The 20,833-nt window shown below is 42.4% G+C and overlaps 1 protein-coding gene across 13 annotated transcripts in view; it reads right to left on the reverse strand.

Annotated features, from left to right (window-relative positions):
* The window catches only part of KATNIP (katanin interacting protein), a 154,761-nt gene that overhangs the window by 101,477 nt on the left and 32,451 nt on the right, over positions 1–20,833 (reverse strand). For all 13 annotated transcript variants that reach the window (XR_004541078.1, XM_033963019.1, XM_033963016.1 and 10 more), the window contains 2 exons: positions 19,238–19,308; positions 2,323–2,451 (listed from right to left, as the gene is read on the reverse strand). Coding sequence is in view for 12 of the 13 variants with exons in the window: in XM_033963019.1 (XP_033818910.1) it covers positions 2,323–2,451; positions 19,238–19,308 (200 nt within the window). In the remaining variant the exon portion in view is untranslated. The remainder of the gene's footprint in view (positions 1–2,322; positions 2,452–19,237; positions 19,309–20,833) is intronic.

A 20,833-nucleotide genomic window follows, 5' to 3' on the forward strand; every position in this document is an offset into this window, starting at 1 on the left:
AATGATAGGGAACATGCAGAGCGGCTTGAACAAGAACAAGAATTGAGTAGTTAGGTAGTTAGGCAATTTAGGCCATGTAAGGCTTTGAGACAAGCATCCAAATTTGAAGAGAACTCTTCCCTCGACAGGAAGCCAATGTAGTTTTTGATAGAATGGAGTTATGTGCTCAAACTTTTTCAGGTTAAAGATTAGTCTCACTGCCGTTTTTTGGATGATACTCAGTTTCCGGAAATGCCTGCGTTGTCTTGCTAGGTATTAAATGTTGCAGTAGTCCAGGAGGCTTAATACTAGTGATTGGACTAGTAATCGGAAAGGTGCAAGTTCAAAGAATTTTCTTATGGATGTTAGTTTCCAAAGCATGATGAAGCCTTTGCATACAACTTGGTCCACTTGAGTGGTCATAGATAACTGTCTATCATGGTGAGCTCCCAGGATTCTAATTGAAGGGGTGATGGAAAATGTATTTCCTCTCAGAATGATAAACAAAACACTTTCACAATAATGGAAAACAGTGATGGTATACCAATAATCTTAAAGCACAGGCACAAGCACCGGTGTACCGATCTCAGAAAAAGATAAGTTGATTTTTTCATCTGTTTTACACAATTTTTTCAAAGCAATTATTAATATAAGCACATTGCTTGGACCATCTCTCACAGGAGGTTTTCAGCCAGTGAAGTGATCGCTCTAACACCGTTATTCCACCTTAGTGGAGGTGGGCGGGCCCCTGTCTGAGGCTTTTTCCTCCGTCTAGATTGGTCTTTTGCTTGTGCCTGTGCTTTAAGATTATTGGTATGCCATCACTGTTTTCCATTATTGTGAAAGTGTTTTGTTTATCATCAGTAGTTTTCACAATATTCGAGTGTTTTTCCTCTCAGAATGAGAAATGTTTGAACTATTTTTTTTTTGTTTCGAAAATTGCCATTTTCTAGATGTTCTTGTGGTCAGTACGTCTTTCTTTAGGTACTGTTTTTTTGGGGAAAATGTCCTAGGAAAAAAATGCACATAAACAAGCCATTGGGATATAGAGGGGCTAGCATTCTTAGTAGAATCATCACACAGACATTCCAGCAGAGCAGTGAGGCAGTCTAGGGTGCAATGAGGGCCTTTAATTTCATTATCCTAACAGCCCTTGTAGTGTGAATGGGCTCCATGTTATTTGTAAACTGACTAGATTTTATTACGATAGCTGAGAAACTGTAAGCTGGAAAGTAGGCCTGCTATGGATATGGCTAGAGTGGCCCCTCAAAGTATATTTGTATTCTTTATCTCAGCAATGCATTATATATATACCATAGAAATAATTTCCCTATCAGCATTTATATCTGTTCTAAGTCGTGTTTAACTCCTGGCCAGCTATTTTGATCTAAATTTGGAGATTTGTTTGAATGGAAGATTCTCAATACAATAGGTTCCGCTCCATTCAACAATACATCAATAGTCATTTTATTAAAGGAACCAGAAACAATATAACATCCATCTCTCTTCTCCACTACCTCCAAAATCCTCTCTCCATCCCAAGAACATGATTATGTAATTGTCATGTGACCACTTAGGGGGGTCTAGGCTTGAACTTATGGACATAATGCATGTTTAACAACCTAGACAACCTATGTACAAAAGCTATTCTCTTAATTTATCTTCCATGTGAAATCATATGCTGTGAGAGATGATGGACACCTTTTAACCTTTATGTCTTGCTTTTTAAAAAACTTAATTTATCAGGATATGACTGACTGATAAAGGGATAACCCTTTTTATCTGCCTGCAGTTATTCAAAATGCTGGCCATCATCAGCTATTGGTGGAGATTCCTATTTGGACCTGCCAAGATCAGTTCAACCCATTTTTATTCAAATAAATTCAAATATATTTTTTTATTTCTAAGTTTGAAAAGATTGTTCACTGTTGGAAGTGGATATAAGTATTTTAGCCAGTGATTGAAAGATATTAATAACTGTCTTAGGTGCTCTGTTTATTTTTCGGAGGCTTTTCCTTCTTCTGTTTAATGTGTGCAATTTTGTTAATAAGCAGTTTGAAATATTTGTTTTAGGTTTTATTTTACTAATTCTTGTGATATTTTGAGTAAGTAATCTTTTTCTGTTTTTCACACTATCAATATAGTGCCACTATAAGATCCATGGATAGTGCTGCTGAGTACAAATACTCAAATAATGGTAGCCACTGTCTTTCTGAATATGTAGCCAAAAACACATAAATCTCGTGTTTGAAAATTATTTCTAAATTTGCATGGCTAACCTCAAAATATTCTACATAGTATTGTGGTCACTCAAGCTTACCATACAATAATTCAAAACCTCACCTTTATATCATGAAAATTTAAAAGCAGCCTGTCCTTTTCTACCTCACTGGAATCACTTAACTGTGCATCTGTGCTTTGGACTGAGCACTTAAAATCACTGTAAACACCTTTCTTGGAAGACTTGAGACTCTAGAATAAATAAAAACAAACAGAACCCATCAAATTAAAAAAACAAGAAACACTCCGCAACCCATTACATTGCAACAATTGTGAAAGTGGATTTGTTGCATACTATTTTTTAAGCAGAGTAATAAAAGTGAAGTGAAATAAAAAAAACTTCAGAATTTATTTTTAATGTTCAGGAATATGAAAATTTCTCAATTCTTCCCTGATTGAAAATAAATCTCACTTTTGCTTCTCAAAAAATAAAGAAATAAAGAGAGAGATGGGTAGTGCACAGAGCTCTGTTTTTTTCTATTTCAAGGTATCTTTTTAAAAGTCAACATCAGCACCCTATTTTTGTATGCAGTCTCTTCAGAAGATAATGATACTTAGAACCAACAGATAATTCTATATGGAATTTATTCCAAGTCTCTCAACTTCCTCTGAATTGTGAGCAAGTTGTTGGCAGGAGTTTCTCAATCTCTTGCTGGCTAAATGTCTTAGCCACGGGCTTAGAATGGTCCTTTCTTGGGGAGGAGGGGGGTTGGCTTGAAGGTTAAAACTTATACTATACAGTCACTAACAATCCCCTCCGTCCCCGCGAGGAATCCCCTACGTCCCCACCCGTCCCTATAAACTACAGAAAGTGGTTTATAGGAGTGGTTTATAGGAGTGGATGCAGAATCCTTCGCCTCCTTCTTTCAAGAGAAGATAGAAAAGATTCGAAACAACCTCGATCTATCCACATCTTCTTACAATTCCTCACTGAATTCTGAGCCAATCCAACAAAACCCATCAATATCCCTCAACCACTTCAATGAAATCTCTTTGGCAGAACTCGAATCAAATTAGGAATCAATTCATCCTACCATCTCAGCTCATGCCCCATGCCCCCACTTCCTTCTATACTCAGTGAAAGGTCCTTTTCTCAAAATCAATCCGTCCCTTAATCAATGCCTCACTGCTTACAGGGGAAGTTACAACATCCTGGAAAGCTTCAGTGATCAAACCATTGCTGAAGAAACCCTCCCTAGATCCAGACACACCAAGCAACTATATGTCAGTCTCCAATCTTCCCTTCGCATCAAAGCTCCTTGAAAAATCAGTGCTCCACCAAATAACTACATTCATCAACAACCAGAATGCCCTCTGGCTAGCCAGCCAGGAGTCTGTCACACTCTATGTGTGTTCATATACTTAAAATTCTTGCGGAATGAATTTTTTTGGGTTGTGTAACGGAAGGGTTGTCCACTATTCATAAGCTGGACAAGTTATCCCATGGAAGACGATAGATGAAATCTTAAGTAGCATGTGTGTTTTATTGGCATGATAGCGAAACGGTAGAAAAAAAAAGAAACAGAAAAAAACCAAACAAGCAATAAATATACTAGGGTATTGGGATGAAAATATGGAATTAGAGTGTAAATATGTAAGGAGAGGGGGTTGTGAGGTAATAATATGAAAAATATGTATGTTAATGTGAAAAGAAAAGACAGAAAAAAAGAGAAAAAACGGCAGCTGTGGTATCTTTTAAACCTTTCTCATCTCTGCTGCATTTCCAAATTGGTTGTCTGAACTAACTCACAAATTCCTCTCTGTGAAAAAAGAAGAAGAAGAAAAAAAAAAAGCCATGGCTACCCTTTCTAATCTGATTGGGAGCTAATTTGTTTTGAAAAAAGTTTTCCCACTCTGTTTAGATCCCTTTGTCTCCATGGTGGGCGTGACTCTGGGCAGTAGTGAGGGATTTCATCCCCTCCTTCTCCCTCTATGCCTAGTCCACAGTAGAGAGTTGCGCGGGGACAGAAATCCCACCCGTCCCCGCCAAAGTCCCACCCGTCCCCGCGAGGAATCCCTCCGTCCCCACCCATCCCCGCGAGGAATCCCCTCCGTCCCCGCGAGGAATCCCCTACGTCCCCACCCGTCCCTATAAACTACAGAAATAGTTATTTCATTTAATTATGCTACTGAATTAAAGGCTCTGGTAGAAATCCATTTAAAAATAAGCAAAAAGACTTTATTAATTTGGAAATATTAATTGGGAAGAATGCATACTTTGTAAACGGGTTTCTACCAGAGCCTCTAATGTTTATAAATTTTTATCAACACAACTAATATACTACTTTATGCTGAAGCAAAAAAAAAAAAGGAAATAGAATTTTTTTCCTACCTTTGTTGCCTGGTTTCTGCTTTCTTCATGTTCTCATTCAATTCCTTCCATCCACTGTCTCTCTTCTCTCTGTGTCTTCCATTTGCTCTGTTACTGTGCCTCTCCCTTTCTCCCTCCTCCCAAATTGGTCTGGCACCCATCTTCTTCCCTCCGCTCCCCCCATAGTCTAGCATCTCTGTCTTCTTCCCTGCCAGCGTCTTCTCCCCACTCTCTCTTCCCCATTTCCTTTCAGCGTCCTTCTCCCCCCCATCTTCCCCATGTCCTGTCAGGCAGCATCCTTCTCCGCCCTCTGCCTTCCCCATGTCCTTTCAGCGTCCTTCTACCCCCCCCCCGTCTTCCCCATGTCCTTTCAGCATCCTTCTCCACCCCTTTGTCTTCCCCATGTCCTTTCAACAGCCTTCTCCCCCCCTGTTTTCCCCATGTCCTTTCAGCGTCCTACTCCCCCCCTGTCTTTCCCAAGTCCTTTCAGTGTCCTCCCCCCTGTCTTCCCCATGTGCTTTCAGCGTCCTTCTTCCCCCCCCCCCCGTCTTCCCCATGTGCTTTCAGCGTCCTTCTCCCCCCTCTGTCTTCCCCATGTGCTTTCAGCGGCCTTCTCCCCCCTCAGTTTTACCCATTTCCCTTAAGCGTCTTTTCTTCTCCACTCCACCTTTCCTCCCTTTCTCCCTCCCTGCCCCTTACCTTTGTGGCGCTTCCCCACCCGACCGACAACAGAACAGGCCCGGTCGGACAAATCTCCCTGTCCTGTAGCCGCAAATTTAAATTACCTTCTTACAGCAGCTGGAGTAGTGAAGCTGCTGTAAGAGGTAATTTAGATTCGCGGCTACAGGGCAGGGAGGTTTGTCAGCCGGGCCTGTTGTCGGTCGATCGGGGGACCTGACCGGCTGTGCACTTTCCCCGGGGCGGATCGCCCCCCCCTCTTTCGTACACCATTGCCTTCTCCCTACCTGCCCTGCCGCACACAACCGACCGGAAGTCTTCCTGATAACAGCACTGACGTCGGAGGAAGGGAGGGCTTTGCTTAAGCCCTCCCTCCGACGTCAGCGCTGACATCGGGAAGACTTCCGTTCGACTGTGTGCTACGACAGGGCAGGTAAGGAGGAGGAGACTACCCTCGCGGCTCGAGTCGTGCACTGCGATCCAACCCCGCAGGAACCCCGCGACCCTCGGAGGCGTCCCCACGGGATCCCCGCGACCCTAGGGGGCGTCCCCACGGGATCCCCGTGACCCTAGGGGCATCCCCACGGGATCCCCGTGACCCAAAGGGGGAACCCGCGGGATTCCCGTCATCCCCGTTCCCGTGCAGCTCTCTAGTCCACAGTGACTATCACTCGAGCTGGAAGGCGGACTTTTGGGAGCCCCCCTTTCTCCAGAGATAGGGGGGGGGGAATGGAGAAGCATGGAGTTCCTTTGTCTTGGGGCTGAAGACTTTTCAGCAACAGGTATTGTGGTTAAAGTGTGTTTATATACTACCAGTAGAGGAATTTAAAAATGTAATAGCTTATAATTAAATTATCAGTGTGAAATTGAGAACGTAAAGACCCAGAGGGGTATTGAGCACACAGCTTAGCCTCTCTGGTTAAATTTTTTACTGGCAGTCTGTAGGACAAGCAGAGGTTTGCATGGTTAAGGAATGCATGCTGTGTTAAAACAAAGGATTTCTTTAAGCAGTCTCGGAGTTCAGGTTTATTTGCATATTAAAAGGTTTTACCGAGAGCTTTTGTAGCTCAGCAAGGCATAAGAACTTTATATATGTGGCTTAAAGTTATTTCCGATATAGCAGGGCAAGGGGAGAAAGTTACGTAGTTTTGGACATCTTGCTTTTATTTTAAAAAGCTAAAAGAGGGGACAAGCACTTTGAATAAACTTTCACTTCTGTAAGCTGAGATCAGCGTATTGGAAGATCGAAAGTTTTGCATAGCTAAGTCACCCATGCTGTGTAAGGATAATAGAAGTAAGCTATTTGTACTTAAAGGGCTCAGCATGAGCACTCAGAGCCAAGATGCAATTCGGATGCATCCTAGAAAAAAAAACCCCAAAAGGGTTATGTAGCTTGAATTGCTAGCATTATAGGAAAGGTATGGAGAGAAATAGGAGTCAGAAAATTATTTATGCATAGTATGGTACAAATTTGATTAGAACTGGATACAGATTTCAGGGAATATATTTCTCTTGTTCCTTTATTTTAAAAGTGAAAAGAGGGGGGTGGCCTGGAACAGTAGCAAACGGAAAAAAAAAACAAATGTCGGTCTAGAAAGAATTGAGAAAGTGTTTTTTAGATAAATGAAAGATAACGGAGATGAGATTGCAGAGTTGGATAGTAAGTGTTGTGGGCTGTTTTAAAACAGGAAATAGGCATGTGGAAAGAAAGTTTGTGAAATGTGTTAAGAAAGGATGTTTATATGCATTATGACCTGATTAAAAGGGCTAGTGTAGCTAGAATCAGTGAGAAGATAAGGAGGTTTATAGAAAGTGGATATGCTTAAAAGAAGGAAAAAAATTATATGAAAGTACAGATGGAAAGATTTTTTTTGTGAGCAAGCAAAACAGTGCATGAAAGGAAAAAAAAAAAATCTCTGCCTTTGTAGTTCTATCCCAGTGCTCCAAATTAGTTCTGAATATGAATTTTTGTTCCCCTGCATGTTTTATAAAGTATTTTTAGAATTGTGTATTGCCCTGAATGTATGATTAGGTGATTGGTCACATTTTAAATATACTTAAACTGGGGAGTTAAGGCTCAAAGAAATAAAGTTAAAGAATAGCGAAGATAGAGATTAAGTACCCATATTTTTCTGTAAATTGAAATAAATGGTAAACAAAGGGTTTGAGAACATGGTTGAGGGTAATAAACAATTATGATAGTGATTTATGTAAGTGGGTGGATTCAGAGCTGAGTTTTAGCTTAATTTTAACAAGTAAGCTCTCGGGGGTAGGAACCTGACACAGAATTTGGATTGAGAATAATTCTTTTGTGCTAGTAGAAAGTTTAATTATGTCCCTTAGGTAGTGGGTCTGCATTTTAAATTTTATTGTGGCCATATTTGGTATTACAGGACCCTGTAAAAAGTTTTATTGAATCTGTGTTTTGTCTCCCAGCAAATACAGGTTAGTCTCGGCAGAATTCCGGTCAGCCCTGTCTGCAGAGGGGTGGGGGATGTACCCCCACCACGTTATGTTAATGAGTATGTGCTTTCTTTGCAGTGACCACACTGACCACCCTCTGAAGAAAAAGAACAGTACCTACATTCCACCACCGGAGCTGTGTTTGACGGGCACAGAGAATTCAAGCCTGTTTTCAGCAGGAATTTCAATTTTTCTTTGTTCACTACTGATCATGTGTTTATTTTTCAGCAGTATCTGCTCGTATTTCTTAGGCTTCCCCCACAGGCTGCATGTGTGCACGCCACAAGGACAGAGAAAGAAGGCACCCATATACTCCCAGCATTTAGCAGCAGTTGCAATAGTTACAGAGAAGATGAGCCTGAATTTTCCTCGGCACATAACAGACAAGATTTCCTTCAAAATGTTTCAGCATGAACTCTAAAGCCATTATACAGTTTCACTGAAATTAATTCAGAGACTTTGACCTTACATATTGCTATAATATTTGCATAGACATTCTGGACTCAAAAGATATTGCACAAATAACAGACTTTACTTCAAGCTACTTTACTTTAAGACATTTCATTTAAATTATGCTTCTGAACTTTAATTATGCATTTGCATAATCCAATAGGCCCATTATGACATCTAGCTATTGTATTTTTTTCATCCTCATCCTCATGCATTGTTCTCTGAAAAGACTCTTTGTTTATCCTGTATTTTAAATTTTATTATGTTGTATTATATGTACTGTGACATCTGAGACAGGTTATAAACCTGTTACACATTGTGGCAGTGCTTCTTATTTGCTTTAATTGCTGACATCACCAGTTCTTTGAATGATTTGATTTGATTTTGAGAAATGAGTTCTTGTACCGCACTCAGAAAAAGAACAATTATATCTTGTGTGCACTCTGTGCTTGCATCACCTGCACATGAGTGAACTTCACATATACAGTATTTGGGTTTCTTAGGGTTCCATTCTGAATTATTTTACATTTTACTGCATTTAATTCTAGGTTACTATGCCAGACACTTCTGAGTATAGGGACAACGTCCAAGTTTGGTAATATTGGGGCTCTCTTATTTTAGGGAAATTTAGGGATTTAGATATGTCTAATATATATCTATGGTTCTAACTTTTCTCTTAGCTATACTTTCTTTACATTTTTCTGACCTTTATACCTCAAAAAAGTACTAGAGTTTCATTGATACCTCTATAAATATACCTGCTCACTTGAATGGTAAGTTTCCTGTATGGTTTTGCTTAGCCAGCACCTTTACATAAATTGCTTAAAGAAGGGTTTTATCTAGGACAATGGATGGGATTTGTTTGCTTTCTCACCTGAGAGAAATCAATCATACTGTGGATAAGATTTTCTAGGCACCCTTTTGAAGCCTAGGTAGTATGTTTTTCTGGCCCTTTGCACAGTTAGTCCTGTCTAATTGGCATTAAGAGAATATACTTGCACAGACTTACACTGATCCATAAGATGGGCTGTGCCCAACGTAACCCCTTGAGAGCCAGAGGTAAGACCACAAGCGCCCTAGGTGTGAATACCATGTGCGTAAACTTACGCACAAGAGGGGGTTGTGGAGTGGCACTCGCTGGCTGGTAGGGGACGCTATAATGCAGTAATGGAATGGATAGTGTGCAAGACGTGTTTGTGGAGTATTTTGTAGGTTTTTTTCTACATATAACACCTGCTTTTCGTATGGTTCGGGGTAAAACTAGTTAGAAGCATTTGTGAAAGTTAAGGCCACGCCCAATAGAAGCGTACAAAAAGTTGGTGAATAAAAATCTGAATATGGATTGCAGCTAAGGCCAGAAAAACACTACAGATAAGGAAAAGTATAATATTCTCTTTATGTATTTTGCTATTAAGCCAAATCATAGGGAAAATCAGGATATACATAACACTTCTAGAGGTATTAATGACTCCATGTTGGTTTCTGTCATTTTTTGTGTCTCTTCCTGGTGTAAATCATACTGAAGTTTTCCCGCTTAAAAAAGGCCCAGGATTCAAGTTTTCAAGTTTATTAGATGTTTTATATACCGCCTATCAAGGTTTATCTAAGCAGTTTTACAATTAGGTACTCAAGCATTTTCCCTAGTGTTCTTTGTGTGGACTGCCATGCCCAGGAGGAATAAGAGAAACCTCATGGCCTAAGTATTAACAAGATGATCCTGGCATTTCAATGCTGGGTAGAGAATAGTCTTTTTTAAAAATGTTTTAAAGAATTATGAGATATAAATGAGATACGAGTGTGCCTGTGTATGAATGTTTGGGATCCCAGAATGTGTTTGATTATGTGTGTGAATTTTGGTTGTGTCTTTACATATGAAATGTACATATAAATTACTATAAAATTTAGGTTTTGAAAATTCCAGAGGCAACATCTGGAAATGGTTAAGTTAGAGCCAGGGACACTGTTACCATGGAAATCCCCCAGAGGCCCAGTATAGAAATTCTCATTAAGGGGGGCTCAAAACTCCAGGCTGTCAGTGTTTCAAGCAAAAGGGTCAGAGAACAGTTTTGATTTAAACTTTTTAAAAGAATACGGGGAGAGGAAGTTTTCTTTGGGTATATTATAATGTTTTATGCATATTCAGAAATTGATGTAAACAAAAATATGATCTGTAAAACTTTTCTTATGTTAAAAAGAATTTCTTTGTTCAAAAAACCTAAGGACAGCCTCTGTTGGCTGATTGGATGACAAGTGTGATGTCATACTGAACAGTGTGAAGGTATAAAGGAACGCACCAGTATAGAGTCTTGAGACCATGCCTTGCTTCAGGAGAGGTACAAATTTCACACCTGAGGGGTCTCCACTGCACCGAATGCCTTCCGAAAGTTGGCGAGGTTGGCGCAGTGTGCTAATCACCTCTCCACTCACCAATCTGGATTCAGGAGCTATCACAGCACCGAAACAGTACTCCTAGATTTAATAGATGACTGTTGGAGCTACATGGACAAAGGTCAGGATGTACTTCTCATCCAATTGGACTCGAGTGCAGTCTTTGACACGCTTGACCATGAAAGCCTAGTATCCTGATTATTTGAGATTGGGATCAAGAATACAGCACTTTCCTGGCTCTCATCCTTTTTGGACCAAAGACAACTACGCGTCCTTGCAAACTCGGTATTCTCTAAACCGAGAACCACAAAATATGGAGTACCCTAAGATGTGCTTTTATCCCCACTTCTATTCAACATCTACATCATACCAGCCCTTGATATTGCAAAGAAACATGGAATCACCATATACTCCTTTGCCGATATACAACTCTACATCCCTCTAGGCAAGGTACAGTCCTCACAACTAGAGTCCCTAGAAACCTGCCTCGTGGAGATTAAAGCTTGGATGACAACCAACAAATTTCAACTGAACCCATGCAAGACTGAACTTTTATGGATTCACCGTGATTCATGCTCTGCCTCTTTTCCTTACATCTCCTGGGACAACACCACTCTTGTACCCCAAGACCAAGTGTCCAGCTTGGGCATTACACTGGATACTGGTCTGACTCTTTCAACACAAATCTCCAAAGTAGTATCCTCCTCCTTCTACTACTTATGGCAACTAAAGCCCATCTGCCATTATTTCACTGATTCTGACTTCACCCAATTGTTATATGCCTTTGAATTATCCCGCCTGGACTATTGCAATGGTCTTTACACCGGTCTACCGGCCAAAGAGCAGAACCGTCTATAAAGAGTCAAAAAGGCTGCAGTGCGACTCCTAAAAAGCCTTGTCCCTTTTGACCATATCTCCCCAGCACTGATCCAGGTCCACTGGCTCCCAATACAACAACGCAATATCTTCAAACAACTAGTATTAGCGTTTAAACACTTCTATGACACGACACCTGACTATGTAGTGAAGAAACTCCCAATATACCACTCTCAGTGGTCCCTCCGTTCACAACAGGAACTCAGACTTTCCAACCCCAGCTTCCACTGGGAGACAGCTCGAAAGCGATCATATTCCTATGGCATATCTAAATTATGGAATCAACTCCCTCCTGCCATTAGGGTAATTGAACTTACTGACCTTCCGGAAACAGTAAAGATGCTTCTTTTCATGAACCAGATCAATTCTGGTCTCAACTTTGACAGACCTTGCTTCAACGTACCTTACCTCAGAACACTGTTCCTGCTCACCAGTTCTTCTACCATTCACTGCAGATATGTTAATACCCATTTGTGACTCTATGATTTATTTTCTTAGATTCTGCAAAGCATGTGTTCTTAGTCAAATTCTCTATAAGTTGTAAGTTATTGATTCTATAGAGTTGTGTTTTGATCCTGTATCATGTTACCGACTGTAATGTATATATCTCTGTTCCTGAAAATTTTGTGCATGTATTCTTGTAACCCGTTCTGGGCTCCTGGGGAGAGAGGGCTATAAAAATGAATAAATAAATAAATAGTACTAGTTGATGGTGCAATTTAACATTGCTACTTGGAAAAACTCTCTCCCCAACTATGTCCAGTCTTGTAGTTTTTTCTTGGACTATTTTGGAACAGACCCATTCTACAATCAAGAGTGGTGATGAAGCTGCAGCTTCTCATAACTGGGGGCCAGCTGGACTTGGTATTTCATTACCAAACATTTTTTAACCAAGTATCCAGAGTAAGATGTATGTCATATTTTATTATGCACACAACTGGTATATTACTCATGCTACCTGTGATAACTTGAATTGCAGGGGGCCATATTCCTCTGGTTTATGAGCCATTTTTTGTCTTTCATGGCAGAAACAAAAATGTTTATGATATGCTGGCAGATCTACACCAGGAGTAGAAAAAAAAATTTTGAAAACCCAAGTGCCAGCTCAAAAGGAGGTTTTCTTCCATTTTTATTTTTAAAATTATTTTCTGTTTACACTCTTTTCTTGACCTCCTCTGGTTAGGATGCAGTTCTAGCAGCTTTGGCTTTTCCATGGCATGACTGTATTCAGCCACAGCAGACGTAAAGAGCTCTATGATCTGAATACCACAGTGATAACGATGACCAGACAGACCACAGTGATGATTCTTCTCCTTTGCCATCTAGTTACAGATGCTAGGTATCTAATTTTTTTTTAATCACCAGTGCAGCTTGATACTCTGAAATTTTTCTCTCTGATCTTCATCAATATGTTGGCCCCAAAGCCAACACATGACAATGCGCCGTTGTTTTTTTTTTTATTTATCATTCACTTTCAAATAAATGAATAAAAAAAGGTATGGATAATCTACAAACATAGTCACTATTCAGTATGAGACCATTTACAACTTAATAGAGTCTTGCTTCAGTACTCCTCCCTTCCTCCCCCACCCCAGCTAAATAACCAAACCTAATTCTTAAAGGTCATATATCATCAACATAAGACTTCTTAGAACTGGCTAACAATGAAGTACTGCTTTGGGAATCGAACCAGGAAATACAGTCCTTCCAAATTTTTGGGAATGTCAAGAGATAATTTCTTCTCATCAATATAAGCTTGGATATCAAGTAGATATAGTTCACCTTTACTTGAACCACTGATAATTCAAATATGTTACTGCATTTCTAGATTGAGGCTAACACCAACCAGCCTTCCGTCCTCATGCAATGGGCACATTTGTGTTGTGAATTGGTAGAGTATTTGGACCCAAATTAAGCAGGCAAGTGGCCATTAGAGAGCTGCACGGGAACGGGGATGACGGGAATCCCGCGGGACCCGCGGGAATCCCGCGGGTTCCCCCTTTGGGTCACGGGGATCCCGTGGGGACGCCCCCTAGGGTCGCGGGGATCCCATGGGGACGCCCCCTAGGGTCGCGGGGATCCCGTGGGGACGCCTCCGAGGGTCGCGGGGTTCCTGCGGGGTTGGATCGGAGTGCACTGCATTCGAGCCGCGAGGGTAGTCTCCTCCTCCTTACCTGCACTGTCGCAGCACACAGCCGAACGGAAGTCTTCCCGATGTCAGCGCTGACGTCGGAGGGAGGGCTTAAGCAAAGCCCTCCCTTCCTCCGACGTCAGCGCTGACATCAGGAAGACTTCCGGTCGGCTGTGTGCGGCAGGGCAGGTAGGAAGAAGGCAATGGCGAACGAAAGAGGGGGAGGGGGCGGTCCGCCCCGAAGAATGTGCACAGCTGGTCAGGTCCCCACGACCGACGAATAGGCCCGCCGACAAACCTCCCTGCCCTGTAGCCGCGAATCTAAATTACCTCTTACAGCAGCTTCAATACTCCAGCTGCTGTAAGAAGGTAATTAGATTCGCGGCTACAGGACAGGGAGATTTGTCCGACCGGGCCTGTTCTGTTGTCGGTCGGGTGCGGAAACGCCACAAAGGGGAGGAGGAAAGGTGGAGTGGAGAAGAAAAGACGCTTAAGGGGGGAGAAGGCCGCTGAAAGCACTGGGGAAGACAAAGGGGTGGAGAAGGACGCTGAAAGGACATGGGGTAAACGGGAGGAGGGGGGGAAGGATGCTGAAGCACATGTGGAAGACAGAGGGGGTGAAGGACCCTGAAAGCACTGGGGAAGAAAGGGGTGGAGAACCCTGAAAGACATGGGGAAAACAGGGGTGGAGAAGGCCACTGAAAGGACATGGGGAAAACAGGGGGGAGAAGGCCACTGAAAGGAAATGGGGAAACAGGGGGGGAGAAGGCCGCTGAAAGGATATGGGAAGACAGGGGGGAGAAGGCCGCTGAAAGGACATGGGAACAAGGGGAGACGAGAGGGGGAGAAGGACGGAAAGGATGGGGGAGGGAGAGGGGGGAGAAGGATGCTGCCTGACAGGACATGGGGAAGATGGTGGGGGAGAAGGACACTGGAAGGAAATGGGGAAGAGGGAATGGGGAGAAGACCCTGGCAGGGAAGAAGACAGAGGTGCCAGACTATGGGGGAGTGGAGGGAAAAAGATGGGTGCCAGACCAATTTGGGAGGGGGGAGAAAGGGAGAGGCACAGTAACAGAGCAAATGGAAGACACAGAGAGAAGAGAGGCAGTGGATGGAAGGAATTGAATGAGAATATGAAGAAAGCAGAAACCAGGTAACAAAGGTAGGAAAAAAATTCTTTTTTTTTTTTTGCTTAAGGATAAAGTAGTATATTAGTTGTGTTGATAAAAATTTATAAACATTAGAGGCTCTGGTAGAAACCCGTTTACAAAGTATATATTCTTCCCAATTAATATTTCCAAATTAATAAAGTCTTTTTGCTTATTTTTAAATGGGTTTCTACCAGAGCCTTTAATTCAGTAGCATAATTAAATGAAATAACTATTTCTGTAGTTTTAGGGATAGGGATGGGGGGGACGTAGGGGATTCCTCGCGGGGACGTAGGGGATTCCTCGCGGGGACGGGCGGGGATGGAGGGATTCCTCGCGGGGACGGGTGGGGACAGAGGGATTCCTCGCGGGGACGGGTGGGAGTCCTCACGGGGACAGGTGGGGACGGGTGGGACTTTGGGGGGACGGGTGGGGACGGGTGGGATTTCTGTCCCCGCGCAACTCTCTAGTGGCCATGTCCTTAGTGACTGGGATTCCCATTATGTCAGTCACCAGATTAATAATTTGATCCCAAAAGAGTTGCGCTTTGGGACAACAATGTTGACATTGTAAGTGAGAACAGATTCTTAGCTTTGGCCCATGTTTCTTAGCCTGACATTTAGAAGAGGCACTCAAAACAACTGCTCTATGCAACAACCAAGTATAATACTGTTTGCTTTATGATGCCTGTCAAAGATATACTGTGAATAGTTATAAACAAACAAACAAAACCTCTTCTTTGCAATGCTCGCTAAAAGGAGGCTGGGAGAGGTGGCATGGGAGAAATTCAACAGAATATCCCTGAAGGTCTTTTCACAGGTACACAAGTCTACATGTTGCCAAGGCCACTAATGTCAAAGAAAAACCAGACAAGCCAATATGCACCAATGTATAGATTTCAGCTGCGGTCAACAGGAGCCAGACATGGCAAAGTTGATAGGAATTATAAAAGAATGTAGAATTCAAATTTATTTAAAAAAACCAAAAATCGAAACACACCCCAACATACAAAGTAATAGATTTATTTTTAAATAGATAGGAGTTAATCTATAATAATAAAACGCTAGAGCGCGCATGCGCTGTTGAAAGTTCGTGATTCCTGGTGCCGTGAGGTGTGCTTCTTTGCCAGTCCTCACGGCGCCTGCGCTAGCTGGAGGCTCGTGCGGTGGCTGGAGGCGTGTGAGCGTGCAGCTCTGTCAATGGCGGTCGGCTTAGAGAGTGGCGGTTGCGGTGGCAGGAGAGTGTCCGACAGAGGGCTCCGTTTTGAAGCTGTGGTCTCATTGAACTGCCAATTGGCCAGGTCCCTTGCCGGAGTTATTTTTCAGTTTACAGGTGCCACGGCGGCTCCTCTCACGAGCCGCACCTGGGTCAGAGAACACTTCTGATGCAGGGGATCGTTAGAGGAGCTGCCGTGGCACCTTTAAACTTAAAATTAACTCTGGGCAAGGGAGCCGGCCAGACCGCGGGAAGTGTAGGGGGGATGGAGAAATCCTGCTGCTGCACAGGGAAATGGAAGGAGAGGGAATGCTGTGGCTGCTGCACAGGGAAGTGGGGGGGGGGAGGGGAAAAAAATGCTGCTGCACAGGGAAATGGAGGGGGAGGGAATGCTGCTTCAGCTTTTGCTCAGGGAAGTGGGAGGAGGGAAAAAATGCTGCTGCTGTACAAGGACATGGAGGGGGAGAGAATGCTGCTTCGGCTTCTGCACATGGAAGTGGGGTGGGGGGATGCTGCTTCGGCTTCTGCACAGGGAAGTAGGGAGGGAGACAGAAAGAAAGGAAGAAAGATACAGGGGCAGGAGAGAGACAGAAAGACAAAGGGGGGCCAGGGGAGTGAGACAGACAGAAAGAAAGACAGGGGTAGGTGAGAGAGACAAAAAGAAAGGCAGACATATATTTTAGCACCCGTTAATGTTACGGGCTTAAAGACTAGTAGATCAAATAAAGCCTCAGAGATTAATACCCTACATACCTGGGAAAACTCATGAAGATGTTTTCATCATCCATGTGCAAGCTTTCATAAGGTTCAAAATCTTCAACGTATTCAACTGGGGCACTGACCTGCACTCGAGAACCACTTTCTGTTTTAATCTTTATTGCATTCTGTTAGCCAAAGAAAGCAAATGCGCTAAATGCCAGTCAAAGAAAGCAAATGATCTAAATGCCATGACAGTACCATTAAGGATCAGCAGGTTCTTTCCTAGCAAGCCTTTCTATATATCCCTAGTGACTTCAAAATTATCTGTAACCAAATATAGAGCACTCTCTCGTGGGTTCAAAACTTTTAGAAGGTAATGGGGTGATTTCCTCTTTTTAAAAAAATTATGTAAAACTTAAAGTTATATTTGGCAAATATTTTATTTTATTGCATTTTTTTAGGCATATATACTTCATAAACTGCCTCACAGCCATTTTGGGGAATATTGTAGAAACCTATTCAAAAAGGTACAAATATATAAAAGAAGACAGAACATTTCAAAATAGAAAAAGTTATTTATACCTGGAAATAGCTATATGAACACATTCTGAGAGGTCCAGGAAGTGACATCAGAGGAAGAGCCGAAGCTAGCGCGAGCAGTAGGTTGAGGTTGCTGCTCACACCGTGAATGTTAAAAAGGTACGGTGAAAGGGAAGTGGCACATGCAGTAGTGGGGGGGGGGGCAAGGACAGGACGACCGGTGCTGGCATTCCCCACCAAGATGGCGCCGCCCCCGCCCCCTTTCTATACCACTGGTCACGAGGGAAACACGTAGAAGAACCCTTTCTCTGGCCATGGTTGGACTAACGCGTCCAAACCCACTATGGCAGTCTTGTACCTTCGGCTGTAAAAGTGATCTGCCTTTGTGTTCACTGCTTAGGTCATGAGATCCATCTGTGACTGCCCCTACCACTGAATTATGAAGGTAAATGCCTGGGGGGAGTAGGGGGGCTCCATTCCTCTGGGTCGAGAGTCTGCCAACTCAGAAAGTCAGCATGCACATTTTTCACTCCCGCTAAATGTGTGGCCAAGAGTGCCTGCAAATGAGCTTCTGCCCACAGAAAGAGGAGTTGAGCTTCTAGGCATAATGGGGCGCTTCTGGTGCCTCTTTATCTGTCAACAGGCCACCAATGTCGCATTGTCTGAGAAGACTGACTGCCTTGTCTTCCAGAGACTTCTCCACTGCTTAAGCGCTAGTTAATGGCTCCAAGTAATAGTCAACTAATGAACCACTTTTGCTGAGCCAGTGTCCAATGACCCTGAACTGGATGTCTTGCAATGACCCTCCCCCAACCGTAAAGGCTGGCATTGGTTGGTAGAATCTTCGAGGAGGAAATGTGGAGAGGTCATCCACCTGCAGCCACCACCACAGACTGCTCTTCGTTTCCAGTAAGCAGGGAAGCAGTTGCTGAATTGAGTCTGTCTGAGGAGACCATTAAGGAGAGAAGAGAGTCTTGGAGAGTTCTCATGTGCTATGGCTTCTGCCATCGACCCCAGGACTACAGATAATGCCAGAGCATCTAGTATATAATTCACCTCAGATAGGTGCATTTGGGGGATCTGCCATCACCCTCCGAGGCTGGGACTCGAGGCAGATGGGTATGACAGGCACGTGCCACAAAGGAAGTCACAGCTGCCACCTTAATCTCTAGAGCCAAAGCTTCAAATTGCTCATGTTATGGTTCTGAGTATCCTTTAACATCAGGCTTCCTTCATTAGGCAAGGAGATTCATTTGGTAACTTGCGCCACCAGCAAATCCACCTTCGGCTGAACAAATAGCTGCTGGAAACCCAGAGCCATTAGGTAAAGCTTGGTCATAGTCTTAGCCACTCACAGGGACCCTTCTGGCAACTTCCAGGGGTCTGTGACCTGCTTTGTGATGTCTGAATGTGAGGGAAGGAATGTGTGTGGAATATGAACTGTTCATAATTGAGCACTGCGATGAAGGGGCTGGAGGAAATTCCAGTTTAAATTCTCGTAGCGAGATAGAAATAATGTTCAAGAGCGCAGCACATCATGGGGTCTTCCCCCTGGTCCAGGACCCCTACCGCTGTTCTCATACAGAGATCCAGACTCTGACAAGAGAAACTACATCCTGGGACAATTATGATATGAAATTGAACTTTCCATCATCCCAGTCTATGTCAGACTGAACCTCTGTGTCCTCATCTAGTCCATCTGTGTCCTCATCTAGGCAGGGAATATGCTGAGGAAGTTCCCCTGCGCCATCGCTTCCGTCAAACTGATCAGACGCTGAGAACCCTTGGCAGTTCAAATAGGCATTCCACATAAGGTTCACAAAATCAGTGGTGAAGCTTTGTACTGGGGGTCTCAAGGAATCTAGCAAGGACCCATGGCCACTGCTTGGACAATGCACCTTCGAAGGGATCTGAAAAAGGGTCTCTTCCCTTGGAATTGTGCCACCAGCAGATCCTAAGCCCTAGAGAACTCGGAGTAAAAGGTTTATGAAAATTTATGATGCATAATAAAGTAATCTGTTTGTTAATTATTAAAAGCATAATAAAAAGTAAAATTAACCAAAAACATCTGTTTTGTACCTGAATCCATCCTCTGCGCTGGATCTTGCCTGGTGCTGTTTGAGTTCTACATCCCTGTTGTTTTGAGACTTCTATTGAACATTTTTTTAGGTGAAAAAGAGAAAAATGGCATATTTAAGGCAAGCTTATCATAAGCTTCCAAATTTATATAACACTAGCAAAAAGGGGAGTAAAGGGCTAAAATGTTTAAAACACATGTTTTTGAAGACATCAGCTAAGCATGTTTTCTTTACAGAGGAAAATAAACTACTCAAATTAAAGAAAATTCTGTGGGTATTTTTAACCCGTGGAATCTGCACCAATAACCACAGTGCAACTGAGTATTTCTGCTTTGATTATTGTTGGCGACAGTTTTTAAATTGGGAAAATTACCCATGTTGTAAAGTAACATGAGTAACTTTTGCTTGAATTGAAGATGGGCAATAATCAAAGCCAAGTTTGAAAGTAAAACCATTAACTGAGGGCCTTTTGATCATTGCCCTCACAGTGTATAACCCAAACCAGCAAGTGAGCTTCTACCTTCATCATAGATAAATGCTTATACAGTTACAGTTCTATATCATGTGTTGTCCTGTGTATAACATGTTTAAGCACAATATCACCAATGCCATTCCATGTGTTTTTACATTAAAAGAAAGATCCATAAGCTCTTTAAATGATTGTTAACAATTAAAAGCACATGTGATTAAAGGGGTTCAAGGATACACTGTCATTGTTGGTTTAGACCAGTGTCTCTCAAACTGTGCGCTAAGGCACAGTGGTGCGCCCCAAAGAAATTCTGGGTTTCCGATGAGAGATTCCAGAATTTTACTTTAATTTTAAAATTTCCCTTCATAAGTATATACTAGAATAGATGACATGTACGTCATATATGCAAGAATCTGTCAATGTTATGAATGTTTGTGTGCATAAGGATACAACAGCCCAGACAAGCATCATTCTTTGCCGTGATTGCGATTGACATTGTCCCCTGAAGAAGGCAACGGAGTCACCGAAACTGAGTTCCTAGTTGGGACGTAGTTTGAATTTTATACACATTTCAGTGATTTACTTTCAAATAAAAGACTTGTATCCAATCCAGTGGCAGTGACATCTCCCTTGCCTCTTTTTGCTGTTTCCTCTATAGTATCTCGAGGCTTTGTCTCTTCTTTTTTGTTCGCTCCAGTTTATGATTTGGCAACATGTTACTGTTTGGGATCAGAACAGCTCTTACTACCAGTCAATTATTTGGGGTTTTCATCTATTCAATAATACAAATGATCAGTAAACCTAGGGATATATCAATGAGTATTTTTTTGATTGGTGAAGATTATTAGAATACTCAAAGACTGTATATGCATGCAAGCAGTAATGAAAGATGACCAAAGGCAGTTGTAGAAATGAAAAAATAATATCCAAATAAATTTCAGTTAAAGTTGAAAGACCAAAACAAAGGAAAAACTGCAGATATGATGTACAAGGTATGAAACTGATCTTTATTAAAGAAGATTCAAGGTAGCATTCAAAAATAAATAAATAAATAAAAAGGTAAATAAAAATATCAAAAAATGGTTCTCAGGTGTGAATCTACAGGACCTGACATGGTCCGTGTTTCGG

Source organism: Geotrypetes seraphini, chromosome 11 (genome assembly GCF_902459505.1).
Source record: "Geotrypetes seraphini chromosome 11, aGeoSer1.1, whole genome shotgun sequence".
NCBI classification, from domain to species: domain Eukaryota; kingdom Metazoa; phylum Chordata; class Amphibia; order Gymnophiona; family Dermophiidae; genus Geotrypetes; species Geotrypetes seraphini.